At 36.5% G+C, this 12,768-nt stretch overlaps 2 protein-coding genes across 3 annotated transcripts; one reads left to right on the top strand and one right to left on the bottom strand.

The window, feature by feature from the left end:
- Positions 1-3,673: 3,673 nt before the first annotated feature.
- LOC111495362 (mitochondrial import receptor subunit TOM5 homolog) lies at positions 3,674-5,642 on the bottom strand. Its single transcript, XM_023145358.1, has 2 exons — positions 5,383-5,642; positions 3,674-4,002 (listed from the first exon to the last, which is right to left on the bottom strand). Exons 1-2 carry the CDS (start codon positions 5,512-5,514, stop codon positions 3,925-3,927), a joined length of 210 nt encoding a protein of 69 aa, XP_023001126.1. The 5' UTR covers positions 5,515-5,642; the 3' UTR covers positions 3,674-3,924.
- A 2,135-nt stretch (positions 5,643-7,777) lies between these two features.
- Positions 7,778-12,693, top strand: LOC111495303. Of its 2 annotated transcripts, none has more exons than XM_023145282.1 (2): positions 7,778-8,256; positions 12,337-12,693. In XM_023145282.1, the coding sequence occupies exon 1, from the start codon at positions 7,872-7,874 to the stop codon at positions 8,250-8,252; it is 381 nt and encodes a 126-aa protein (XP_023001050.1). In that variant the 5' UTR covers positions 7,778-7,871; the 3' UTR covers positions 8,253-8,256; positions 12,337-12,693. The 2 variants fall into 2 exon arrangements, with proteins under 2 accessions (XP_023001050.1, XP_023001049.1); XM_023145281.1 differs by having other exon boundaries at positions 12,139-12,693.
- The last annotated feature ends 75 nt before the right edge of the window (positions 12,694-12,768 follow it).

Genomic DNA, 12,768 nt, shown 5'->3' with positions numbered 1-12,768 from the left:
AATAAATATTTTTATTAAAAATACAACTTAGTATTTGGATGGATACTTGATTTTTATCCCTTGCGTTCATAAAATAAAGAATATAAAAACAATTTGAATAAAAGGAAGGCAAAAAGGAGTGGAAGAAGAACGTGAAATTTGGGTGGCCGTATCAAACGGTGGCTGTTTTTTAATTGAGAATTAGTGGGGACGGAATTTAAAAGAGAGAGAAAGGGGCATTTTGGGAACTGTGCCCCAACACTCTGTTCGATCCTCTATCTGACACGTGTCCATTACTGGGATTTTGTAACAACCCCTCCAGGCGCTGTTTTGTTCTTTTTCTTCCCGCGTCAGCGCCCCTTCATCAATATTATATTTTAAATAATAAACTTTAATTCCATTTTACAAGAATTACAAAACATCAAGATCTCTCTGAATATAAATCAAAATATTTGTTACATTTTAATTTTATCATTCTTGTAATTTTTTAAATTAAATGGATAGTTTTAAAACTTTTAATTTTATTTCTAAAAATATGATAATTAAAATATTATTATATAAATAAATTAATTAATTTTTCATTTTATCTTGTACTAGAAGAAATGGGCATGAAATCTGATGGAATAAAATTTAATTTAAAAAAAAAAAAAAAAGATTTTGAAAGGGACATTTATATAAAAGGAAGCATGAAAATCCATTAAAATAGACCGTATCAAGGGTTGAGGAGGACGTGCCAGCCCCATTTGGCTATCTATCCACATGGACATTTTACAATCTCATAATTTCTTTTTTATTTTTCCAAAGAAAATTACAAAATATTATTCATAAATCTAATTCAATTATTTTTATTGAAATATTCTTTTATTTGCAAACAAATTAAATAAAGTATGAATTAGTTTTGGTAGCAAGGAATATTTTGTTTTATTCTATTTTTAAATAATTTATGCATTATATTCCGTAAATTTTTATTTTAGTAGATAAAAGGATTAAATTTATAATTTAATATAAAAATACTGATTTTTGTAAAAAAAAAAAAAAAAAAAAAAAAAAAACATGAACTTTTTAGAAAATAAAAGGTAAAATAATTATGAAAATTTGTTGTTTTTCTTCTTTTTTGAACGTGATTTGCGAGGGATAAAGAAATCAACTTCAACGCTCTTGGGTTAGTTTCTAACGTATTCTTGATTTGGGCGCAAAATTGCAACTTGGCGCAGTTTAGTTTCACTTTAACGGACGATTGCGAGAAATCAGGTGAAAATAATCGCGGCGCCACGTGGTGATTTCGATTGGACGTGAGTGGGGCCCAGTAAGGAGTGGAAGTGGGACCCGACAAGCAAGTTGAGAGTGATTTACAAGGTCAAAAAAGAAAACCAAGGAAAATTAAAAAAAGAAAAAAAATGTATATATAGTAAGACACACGTGGCTTATTATGGAAGGGATAGAATGGGAACCACATGCTGCCACTTGGCAACTTGCATGCTACGTGTCAAGAAAAGCCTCGTACGGAATGACGAGGCATCAACTTGATTTGTCCCCCCTATCTGACAGGTTTGTCACAACATACCAGGCTGGTGTCTCACACGCGCCAACTATCGAGTGTGGACCACTTCCAATTTTTTCCACAAGTCACCTTTTATTCATAATCAATTATCAATTAAATTTGTATTTTTTGTGTTTATTTGATATTTTAAGTTCAAAAGATATGGTCAGCCATTACATTTCTCTCTCAAAATTTAAAATATCTATTAAATCTCTAAATTCTAATGATGAAAATTAACAGTATAGTTTAATCCTAAATTAACTAGGAAAATAAAATTCAAATTAAGTTTATATGTTAAAATAAATTAATTGAATATTAAAGTACAATAATCAAAATGATTTTTTTGAGTACAAAATGGTAATTTCATTGCATGGTTATTGGTTACTTAGTTAAAAAAAAAAACAATGTTATATCCTTTAAATCGATTATTTAAATATTAAAAAAAACATTATTGTTTGAATAAATAGGAAATAGACAAATTAAATAATCAAACACGTGATAATTAATAAGCTACGCGACATCTACTTAAATGGTGATTAGGTCAATCATATGTTCGATTTTGATTGGCTATTGAATATGAATCTATGACGAGCGAGCGTTTTTAAAGACACAATTATTTAATTGGATTTTCTAAAACGCAAGTACCATTTAGGTGTATGCAAATAAATGCATGGAAAAGAATATAAAATTTGAAAAGCGTTTAGTCTGACCCTCCAATATTCAAAATGTAAAGACAAGTTGCAACGAGGAGAAAAGAAAGATAAAATATAATATTATAAGAGGATTTTGTATAAAGATTTAATAAGATATATCCATAGACAAGGTAAAGTGGTCACATAGGATGGAATCATGAAGACTTTGGTAATTATTAAAATAAACACAGAGAGTATGATATGATAGGATTCTCCACAATAAACAATAAACTATGAAGCAAGTTGATTTAAATTAAAAATAATGGGTAATCAATCAATTAGCATCAAATCAAGTGGCAACTTCATATCAACTTGGACTAGTGCAATTTAATTAAATTGATTTAAGCTAAGATTACAATTCTGCAATTTGATTAATTACATAAATTAAAGCATATCTTTGACTCGATCTATTTAAAAGGAGAATTATGGTTACTGGATTAAACCTATGACTTTATTTTTGCCAGTGATGTATAAAATTATTCTCATGACTGCACTGTTTTTTTTCTTTTTAAATTTAAAAAAGTTTACAACTTATCATCTTTACTAAATTAATGATTGATGGTGAAAAGAAACAGTGAAAATTAAGATTTTTTTTAATGAGGAAAATTTATTGGCATTTTTTTCTAAATTAATTTAAATGAAAATTTTGTTTGATTATACTCTACTTAGAGGTGGACACGATTTTAAAAAGAAAAAGTTCATATAATACCAACATTTAAGGCGGGCAACAATATTGAGGAGGAGAGAGCAGGTTGTGACTTCTAAATAGACATAAGGTAACATGTGGGTGGTGCCTATTGCCCTATGAAGGTCAAGAAAGACGAGTGTATGTGTGGCCGTAGAAGATGAGGAATACGGTTGTGATATTCTACCCACTTAAACTATCCACCATCCTTGGTGAAAGAGACCCTTAGAATAAAAGAAGTGTATGATTTTCAACATTTTGGTGGGGGGGAAAAGAAAAGGAAGATGAGAGGGGAATAGGTGGGTGGGCCGATACAGACAAGTTTAAAGCAATCCACTTGCTTGGTTATAGCTGCTTTGGTTTCAAACAGCAGCAAGTTGTATGGACAAACTTGCTTTTTGTCTCTCCTACTAACCCTATGTTTCCCTGCTTGTTCTCACAAGACCAAATAGAGATTGTTTCTATCTATGATTTTCGCAAATCATGTGTTGAATTTTCTACCCTTCTCATGATTTTTTTAAGTACTTCTAAAACTGCGTAAAAAGTGACAAAATCACCTTTAAAAGCAAGGCTGTGATGGATGATGGATCTGCAGAACGGCTATTCCAAGGACTTAAAACACACCCATCCTTGCAAAGAAACATCAATGATACTTGAAATACTTTGAATATTCATAATCTATACATGAAAGTAGAGTCCATAAAGGTTTAAAGATTATACTGAGAAAGCAAAAAAGAATTGATCTCTTTCAGTGCAGGGAGGGAAGAAGGAAGGCAATAGTTTTCAAGGTTTAATCAAGTGTTTTGGATTTCAGATTTCATCCGTCCATCTGATTTAGGTGACAAATAGTACGTTTAAAAAAGGGTCTACTTCAAAGAGAGAAGGGGAGAACACATTCTCATCAGTTCCAGCATTACCAAGAGAAACAAAATTGAAACTTCCTATCTGAAATTGAATAGAGCTGTAACGAACTTAGAAATAGAGAAAAGTTATGAGATAAGAATTGCTGCCCTCTCGTTAACTCTCTCTCATATTGCCATAAGATCACCATAATTCCGCATGAGAAGGATGGATCCTGCAAACATTCCAGCAGCACGAAGCAATTTCTGCAAAAGCAAAGAGGAAGTTGAACTTCAGTTCCATACAAAACAACCATACTAAGGAAATGTTGTGTGTTGGTGCCTGAGATTTCAAGAGTGACGAAGATACTTCTCTTTCGAAGTCAGTGTTTACAGCAAAAGAGGATCGACATAAAACTACTCCCTTTGTAACCCAATTCAAGGAATTCATCCCTCTTCTTAAGGCCAAAGCATTCAAATTTCAAATTTAGCTGTAGCTAAAGCCATGATGCTTATTGGATATGGAAAAACACCCCCATAATGTTCAGTTTTATGTTTTAGGTTAAAAAAGATGGAATGATGCATGTCCACAGGCACAAGAGATAAGATCGTTATCATGCATTGGCAACTCTTCCCAAAACTTAGAGAGACAGAACATATCATAGAACTTTCTGCAAATTATTCAATTTGAATCAACATTAGGCTAAGGGTAGCCTCGAGGCCTTTCCTCTCGCAGAGGCGATTCATAGGCCTTGAGGTGGTATAGGTGCAAGCCTCATATGTAATAAAATAGAAAGAATTATACAAGTCATAGAATTGTATGCTCCATCAAGTTTTGAACCACTATAATCATTAATAGGATTGAATTATTCTATATATATATAATTTATTTGTCTTCAATGTTGTTATATCTTAGGTAACAAATCTACTAATAGGTTAAATTGCCCCAGCTCATGTATTAACATTCTACACACGGAGGAACATTTAAAATGTGGAAGAATTGAACAAATTAATTTCATTCTTCAAATCATTACGCAAGACATTAAGAACTTTTAGCCTGAGTACGTTATGATGATGGAATGAGCCTCTAATAGCCCAAAAAAGGTGCAAGTCTCAAGGCTAAAAATGTTAAGAGCCTTGGCTTGAGTTAAAGCATCGATTTAAATGATATGGAAACTGTACAGAGAACCAACCCAAATCCATTACGTTCAACTCTCCCTTCATTCCTCCCAGCTCCTACAAACCATTATACAGGTGCTAAAGACAGGCAAACCTACCACTCGTTTGAAATGATCAAAAACCAAAAAAAAATCTTTGTTTTCAATTACGCAGTTTAAAAAATGAGAGAAAAAAAAAAGAAAAAAAAAAAGAAGAAGATCGCAGTTTGAGACAAACAAAAAGTTAAATCTACTAGCTTCTTACTCTAAAATGCGCATTTCCATTAAAGGATCGACACTTCAAATTATGTCGCCCTATATCAACAAAAATCTCACGATTTCTCAAACTCTCTCCGCTACCAAATAGAGCACTAAAACGGATATTGCCCAATCCTAGAAATCAAACTTAGAACTTTATGGGAGACATAAAAAATCCAGATTAAGAAGGGAAGAAAAAAAAAAATCGAAATCAAAATGATCGAAAGAGTACCATGTTCAAAGCCCACTTTTCCTCGTCATGAACCTGAGAATTGTAAAAGGATTTCACCGTCTCCACCGAATTCGCCGTTCCAGAAAACAGAAAATTCTTCACCTTCTTCACTGAACTCGAAGCGTCAACCATTTTCGCTCGTACTGCAGGGAGGAAGGCGTATGAGAACGTTAGGGTTTTAGGTTTTTGGGCTTGGATGAGACATGGGAGCTAACGAATTGGCCTTGTGGACTAAGATTACGAATTTACCCTTTATTTATTTAATTTATGGTTGAAAACCATTAAAAAATTCACCACCGATTGGAAAATATTAAAAATTAAAATCGTAAGGTGTATATTCGATCTTCGAAAAATGAGAACACGTGGAGAAGTATAATGTGAACACCTGGAAATTCAAATATTTGAATCCTCAAAACCAGTCCAATCAGCTGCCTCTCCATCATTCATGTCCATGGTGCAGGCCTCTGCAATTCTCTCAGTCAGATTCAGCCCTAACCATCGCCATTCTTCAGAGCTCATACACACTCCCCGGCTAGAGACGCACAGCTATGGAGTTCACTTCTTTCTGTGGCAGCAGCAGAGCAGCTTCGTTCGTCTACTCCTATCCATCCAAAACGAATTCAAGAAAACAATCTCTTGATCTACGCTCCATGGTCGCCGACAAACCTCCACCTTCTGCTGCTAAAACCGTCGCCTCCACCAAGAAGGTCGGTTCCTCTTTCTCGCTTGCATATTTCCTTTTTATTCCTCTGAATCGCTTCAATGTCGTCGCATAAACTTAATTTCTGTAAATCCAAGACTCAAGAGCCAGCATTCTGCAGGTCAACTCGACGGTGTTCCCTCTCGGGGAGAAAGGACCGAGGAGTAGCATCTCGCTCTCGACCTCGCCGCCGATTAAACTACTGAAGAGGGTGGAGCAATTGAAGCTACTTAGTGTTGGATGATGAAAGTCCCCAATCGAACTAATTTAGGAATAATCATGAGTTTATAAGCGAGGAATACTAACTTCATTGGTGTAAGGCCTTTTGGGAAGTAAAAAGCAAAACCACTAGAGTTTATGCTCAAATTGGACAATATCATACCATTGTGGAGAGTCGTGTTCGTCTAACACTGAGCACGGCAGAGAAGGTCGGGTTGTCTCTGTCATCGGTTGAGAAATTAGGGCTGTTGGATGATGAAAGTCCCACATCGGTTAATTTAGGAAATGGTCATGGGTTTATAATCTAAGAATACACTCTCCATTGGCATGAGGCCTTTTGGGAAGCCCAAAACAAAGCCATGAGAGCTTATGCTCAAAGTGGACAATATCATACCATTGTGGAGAGTCGTGTTCGTCTAACATGGTATCAGAGCCATGCCGTGTTCGTCTAACATGGTATCAGAGCCATGCCCTAAACTTAGCCGTGCCAATAAATTGGCAAATCCTTAAATGTCGAACAAAGGATTCCAAAAGGAGTCAAGCCTCCTCGAAGGTACGAAGGCAGTCAAAAATGACTACGACTCCTTAGAGCCTCGATTAAGGGGAGGCGTACTTTGTTCGAGGGGAGGTGTTGGATGATGAAAGTCCCACATCCATTAATTTAGGAAATGGTCATGGGTTTATGCTCAAAGTACAATATCATACCATTGTGGAGAGTCGTGTTCCTCTAACAAGGGCTTCTGTGGAAGGCTGAGGAATTGGGGATTTTATCGGCGCGACGGATCCGGGAACTCCCGGGGCGCTACTTAGTCTGAGCTTGGGGCTGTTGCTATTGGGGCCTTCGTGCGTGTATTTGGTGCCGGAGGAGAGTGTTTGGGAAATCGCCTTGCAGGCGGCGGTGGCTCTGGTCTCAATCGTGGGCGGCTCTGCGGCATTTGCTCCGTCGAATTTGGTGTCCAATTTGCAGAGATCCAATTGAATTTCGTCTAGGGAGTTTTCCTGCCGTGGGAATGAATGGTAGGTGCCACCTTTAGTTCTCCTTCGACGTCGTCGTTTGGTATACTGCAATTATTAAATATATCATTTTCCAGCCGATTGAAATGGCAGAAAAATTTCATACATTATATGACATACTATTCTTATTCTGATTTATATTTGTGTTAAGCTCGTTCAAATGTCCGAAGCCCTCTTGGATCAGTTTCATGTACGGATTTATAATTCAGATTTGACACATGATGATTAAGACATTTGTAAACCTTACATATTCTACGATCAGATCTCGTTAAAAAATATTAAAAGAATGGGTTTAACCTTTCATCTAATTTCATCAATAATTAATAAAAATATATTATAAAAATGTGAGTAACTTTTTTTTTTAACTAATTCATAAATAAATAATAATAAAAAAAAAAAGAAAAAAAAGAATCACAGTTGGGTTTTGGCTAGGATCTTTTTCAGTCATCAAAAATTAGAAAAGCGTTTCACAAAATTTATTGGGCATCTTTAAAAGTTTCGTTTTTCCGCCGGAAGAATTTTTGGGTTGCTCCGCTCAGCTTCGCAACCGTTCACCATGGCCAAAGCTTCTTCCTCCTTCTTCCAAACCCTAAAGCGCTACATCAAGAAGCCTTGGGAGATCACCGGCCCGTGTGCAGATCCAGAGTACAAATTGGCCGTCCCGAGTGCCATAGAGTACAGGGTCTTTTGCCCCGCATCTACGAAGGAGAAAGCCATTGTCCCTACCTCCAATCCCGAGACCGTCTTTGATATTAAGTATTACAGCCGCGACCAGCGTCGCAATCGCCCTCCAATTCGACGCACCATCCTCAAGAAACCTGACGTCGAGAAGATGATGAAGGAGACGAAGTTCGACCCTGCTGACTTTCCCAAAGTTTATCTGACTGCCGCGATCGAGGAGGATATAAATGCCCGTGGAGGTGGTTATCAGAAGTAGTATGGTAAGTCTTTTATGTTTCATTTTTCCCCATTCAACAACCGATTACGTATGTGGTGATCTTTGGATTTAGGTTTTTGGTTTACGATCCCGTTGGTCATTGATCGAACGCTAAAGGCATCTTAGGGTATGAAGTTGATTTTATCAATACCTCATGCATTATATTGCTGTTCTATTTTTGGCTTACCCCCCGCCCTCGTAAAGGTAGTCTGACTCATCTTCTTTGCACAAGTCAGAAATCTGTCAATTGCGTAAGTTGTGCGTTTGCTGTTGGTGTACTAGTCATCCCTTTTGTTTAAAATGACATAGGTTATTTTCGGATCATTGTCAATGCTGCTGAATACATTGCCCCTTAATAAACGGTGGATCTGAGGGCTAGCCCAATTTCTAGTTCATAATATAAGCAGAGCCTTAAAGATCTACGAAGTGATTTTTGGCTTTATAGCCTTTTGTTTTTGAATTTTGATCTTTTAGGATTTGGCTTTCATTCCTTGGTTGTTCTTTGGAAATGTCATATGATACATACAACTTATATTGAATAAAATGCTGCTATAGTTGTATGTCATGCGTTTCTTGAAGTTCTTAGGATAAGTGAAACCGGCTACTTTTGCTGCGTAAAGCAAATGTGCTATCCTGTTTTATCCCTAGCCATGGTTTCTGACTCTTGGACAATTTCTTTTTCCCATTTTCTGCTCTTAGGGATTTAAGTATAAACTAGGTCTCGGCTGTTTATGCACTACCAATATAGGACACGGGAAGTGATACAACTTTGAATATTTGTTCTCTACCGGAAAACCAGTAATAATCACTCCTTTTCAAAAAAAGAAAAGAAAAGAAAGAGATAGAGAGAGAAAGAAAAAGAGGAAAAGACAGGTTGAACATCTAATAGCCTTTCTTAATTAATTTGGATAGTCACAAGTGAAGTTATAGAAATTCTTGGTGGATGCACTGATCCTGTTCTGTATAGACGTTTGGCTATTTATTGCCAGGAAGGCAGTGTGATGTTCAGAAATTCTTTGTGGTCCAAGGACTTAGCTCATGATCATGTGTATGAATATTACGTGAATTTGTGAGTATAAATGAGAAGGATCTCAAGCTAAAAAGCATGGTACCCTTAACTAGACTTATGATACGATCAAGAGTTTATAAAACCATCACGAGGCATAAAGTTTGATATTCCAACACTATAGTCGGTATGAGTGGTAGTAACACATCGGTCAATTCTGAGGGAAGAACTAATAATAAGTACACAATAAAGAGGTGTGGAGAGATAAGCTGATGATTTGCCATCTATAAGGCATTTCAGCCAACCGTGAAGGAATGCCCTTGCTGACTCACGAAGCAACAAAAGGGGGGAATTTGGGGCGAACCTTGGATCACACTTGAGAAGGGTGTTGCATGAGGACAAGTATTGAGAGGAATATGGCACAAGAGTACATTTTCACCAGTGGGTGTGATAGAGAAGCGAAATTATTGTATTGGTATGACATATGTAGTTGTTAGTAGAGTTTGTGAATTGATGTCTGACATATCAGCAAGTTAAGACAACAAGATAGAGACCCTCAGAATTATCGCAGCCCTCGAGCATCCCAAAGTGGAAGTGGGGGGACATGAAAATAGATTCTATTTCAAGCTTGCCAAATACAAGGGAACATTGCACAGTGATTTAGGTAACCAATGACAGACTAGCGAAGTCGACACACTTCATACTAGGAAATCCACCTATTGTCATACTAGGAAATCCACCTATTTAATAGACAAGTGGACATGAAGGTACTTAGAGGAGATAAGGAGAATGGCATGGTTTTCCAGTGTTGATAGAGCCGAACATGGATACTCCCTTGCATTGAAATTGTAGAAGAAATATGCAAACACCGGAAGGAAGGAACTCAAATTTGAAATAGGAGATGATGTATTCCTTAAAGTTGCCTCTATATAGGACCAAGAACCAAGAAAATTGAATGAGTAAACCTAGGTGCTATGTCTCTATTCCATCTATTTGTGATGTATGCGGTTATACGGGGACGATTAGGGGTTCACCAACTAACCTCTAATCGTGAACCTAACTCAATTCTTAGGGGTCTGGATAACCATAGAACTGGCCTATGATATTTTATGACTTATGATTGTACCCTATTGGGACTACGGTGAAGTTTGCCAGTTAGCTTCCTGTAGTGATCTTGTCACAAGCAACGGGGGTCCACAGCTGTTCTTTACGAGTTGGTTACGATTATTGTTCATGCGTGTGAGTTATGCGGTTATACGGGGATGATTAGGGGTTCACCAACTAGCCCTCTAATCGTAAACCTGATTCGATTGTCAGGGGTCTGAATAACCATAGAACTGGCATATGATGTATGATTTGTGCCCTATGGGGACTATTAGAAAGTTTGCCAGTTAGCTTTCTTTTGATGAACCTGCCACGAGTGGCAGGTGTCCACAATTGCACCTTAGTGTTGGTCGAGCCTTAGCATTCTTGAACCTTATGAGATTGATACCGAGGTCGCGCCTTGAAGACTTAAAGATATGAGGATGAAAGAGACTAGCAGAAAGGACCAACTCGGAAACCTTGAGAGCTTGAGAATATTCTGAGGGTTGAAGGTCCAGATAGGACCAAGAACCAAGAACCAAGAAAATCGAAGGAGTAAACCTAGGATGTAGCCTAGGAAGTTCCTATACTGGGGAACGAACCCCCAAACGAGAATAAAAACACTAAACGAATTAACTAAGGTTAATAAAATTCGATAACGAACTATGAACTACCAGCAAACTGCTTATTGAGTATATTTATACTCAACCTTGCTACTTCAATTTCCTTTTCAAGTGTTGCTTGATGTAGCAGTTGAGGCAGAGGTACACGTGGGTGGTTGGCTATAGGGAGTCCCATCACAGAGTCTGGGGTTCTTTTTTACTTATTTTTAAATCTTGTACTTAATGTATTTTAAATAGTTTGATTTTGTAGGGGTGTATTTTAGTGGTCTCCTTTCTGCTATATTTTTGTTTAAGAGCAAAATTTTCATTTCTATTTTAATTGAATTTTTAAGTGCATGCAATTGTTTTAGTGTTTTAAATTTTACGTATTTTTACTTATTTCCATGTCGGTGAGTAATAATCCGTGGCTCGAGTCCCTCGAAAAGGGGGTTGTTATAGTGCTGGTTTACAATACAACATGGAGGAAGGGGTTTGGTCAGTATGAAGTTTTTTTTTTTTTAAAAGCAACTTTGAATTTGATTTTCCCATTGAAGATGACTTGTGGAGAAAATTGGATCCTAACCTTCAATAGACAATTGTGCTCTTCTTTTCATCATTTGGTTGCTTGCTTGTGGTTGTGAAGGGCCATGGAGGAAGTGGCTGAGGTATGCAAGATCGGTTTTGTTTTAGATTCTTTATATTTGCATTATCTTGGTCTTCATTATGCTGAGGTTCTCTGTAAAATCTGTTGGTTCAATGTAATTGCATTTCTTTTGGATGGTGGAGAATGATTTTTCTTTTCTCGTCTTAGTTTTTAAATATCTTTAAATGCAGATTGATACCGAGGTCGCTTCAGTTTGAAGTCATAAGACATAAGCTTCAGTTTCATAAAATGGCACTTCGCTAGCTATATTCTTATCATCTCCTCTTTAATCAATGGAGGAGATTTTTGTAGTTATTAACATTGGATAGGAACTTCTTTTGTATCCCATTTCATCATATCAATGAAGGGTTACTGACTGTTTCCTAAAAAAGGGCAACTTGATATTGATATTTTTATACCATTAAGAACATAAATGCGGTCTAGTGAGTTAATTTTATGAAGTAAAATGACTTTTATTTAGTAATGCTATTGCTTGTAATGATAGTGTATGCTAGTTTTTCTGACATGAATAAGTTGTCCTTGTTTCATCAGGTTTGGTGAGTTTCTATAATTTTCATGACCTGCTTGCTGCATTATGGATTCTTTCCTCTTGTTACCCAGTTTTCTGCGTGTTTTTTGTTGCTGCTATTCCGTTGCATTCTGATCTCAGTTGTTTTATTGTCTAATAATTGTCAATTTTGATTGCAAATTCCTGTAAATGACCATTATTAACTTCAGAATTTTTACCAGGTTCGGTGTGCTCTGGGAAATGTTCTCTCCAGCTTGTATTCCTCTACTCTGCCTCTCTTTGTTAACCTGAGTGGGTTTTTTTGGTATAGTTGTTTGTACGCCTAGCCTATACCTCAAGACAAGACATGGGATTTGGCGTCAATAAAGTACATCTCCTCGAACTCCTATTCAATTTTTTTTGTTTCTTTTGCAATGTTATGTGCTTGTACTACAACCATTTGCAACAATGTTGCACCAGGAAACACTTCCATTGCTCCTGAATTTTAGGACATTTTCTTGCATATCAGTATTGTTATATCCTGAGCTTTGTGTTATTTGTCTTTGACTGGGCAACAATAACAAGGCTGGGATTTTAATCCCCTGGACATATGAATAAAGAACTGAAATCTCCCTTGTCTTCAATTTTTCTTTCCACCACTCTGGTTTAGACTA

The sequence above is a fragment of the Cucurbita maxima genome, unplaced genomic scaffold, assembly GCF_002738345.1.
Source record: "Cucurbita maxima cultivar Rimu unplaced genomic scaffold, Cmax_1.0 Cma_Scf00021, whole genome shotgun sequence".
NCBI lineage: Eukaryota > Viridiplantae > Streptophyta > Magnoliopsida > Cucurbitales > Cucurbitaceae > Cucurbita > Cucurbita maxima.
The sequence above is the reverse complement of the archived record's forward strand: the minus strand, read 5'-3'. Positions and strand labels throughout refer to the sequence as shown.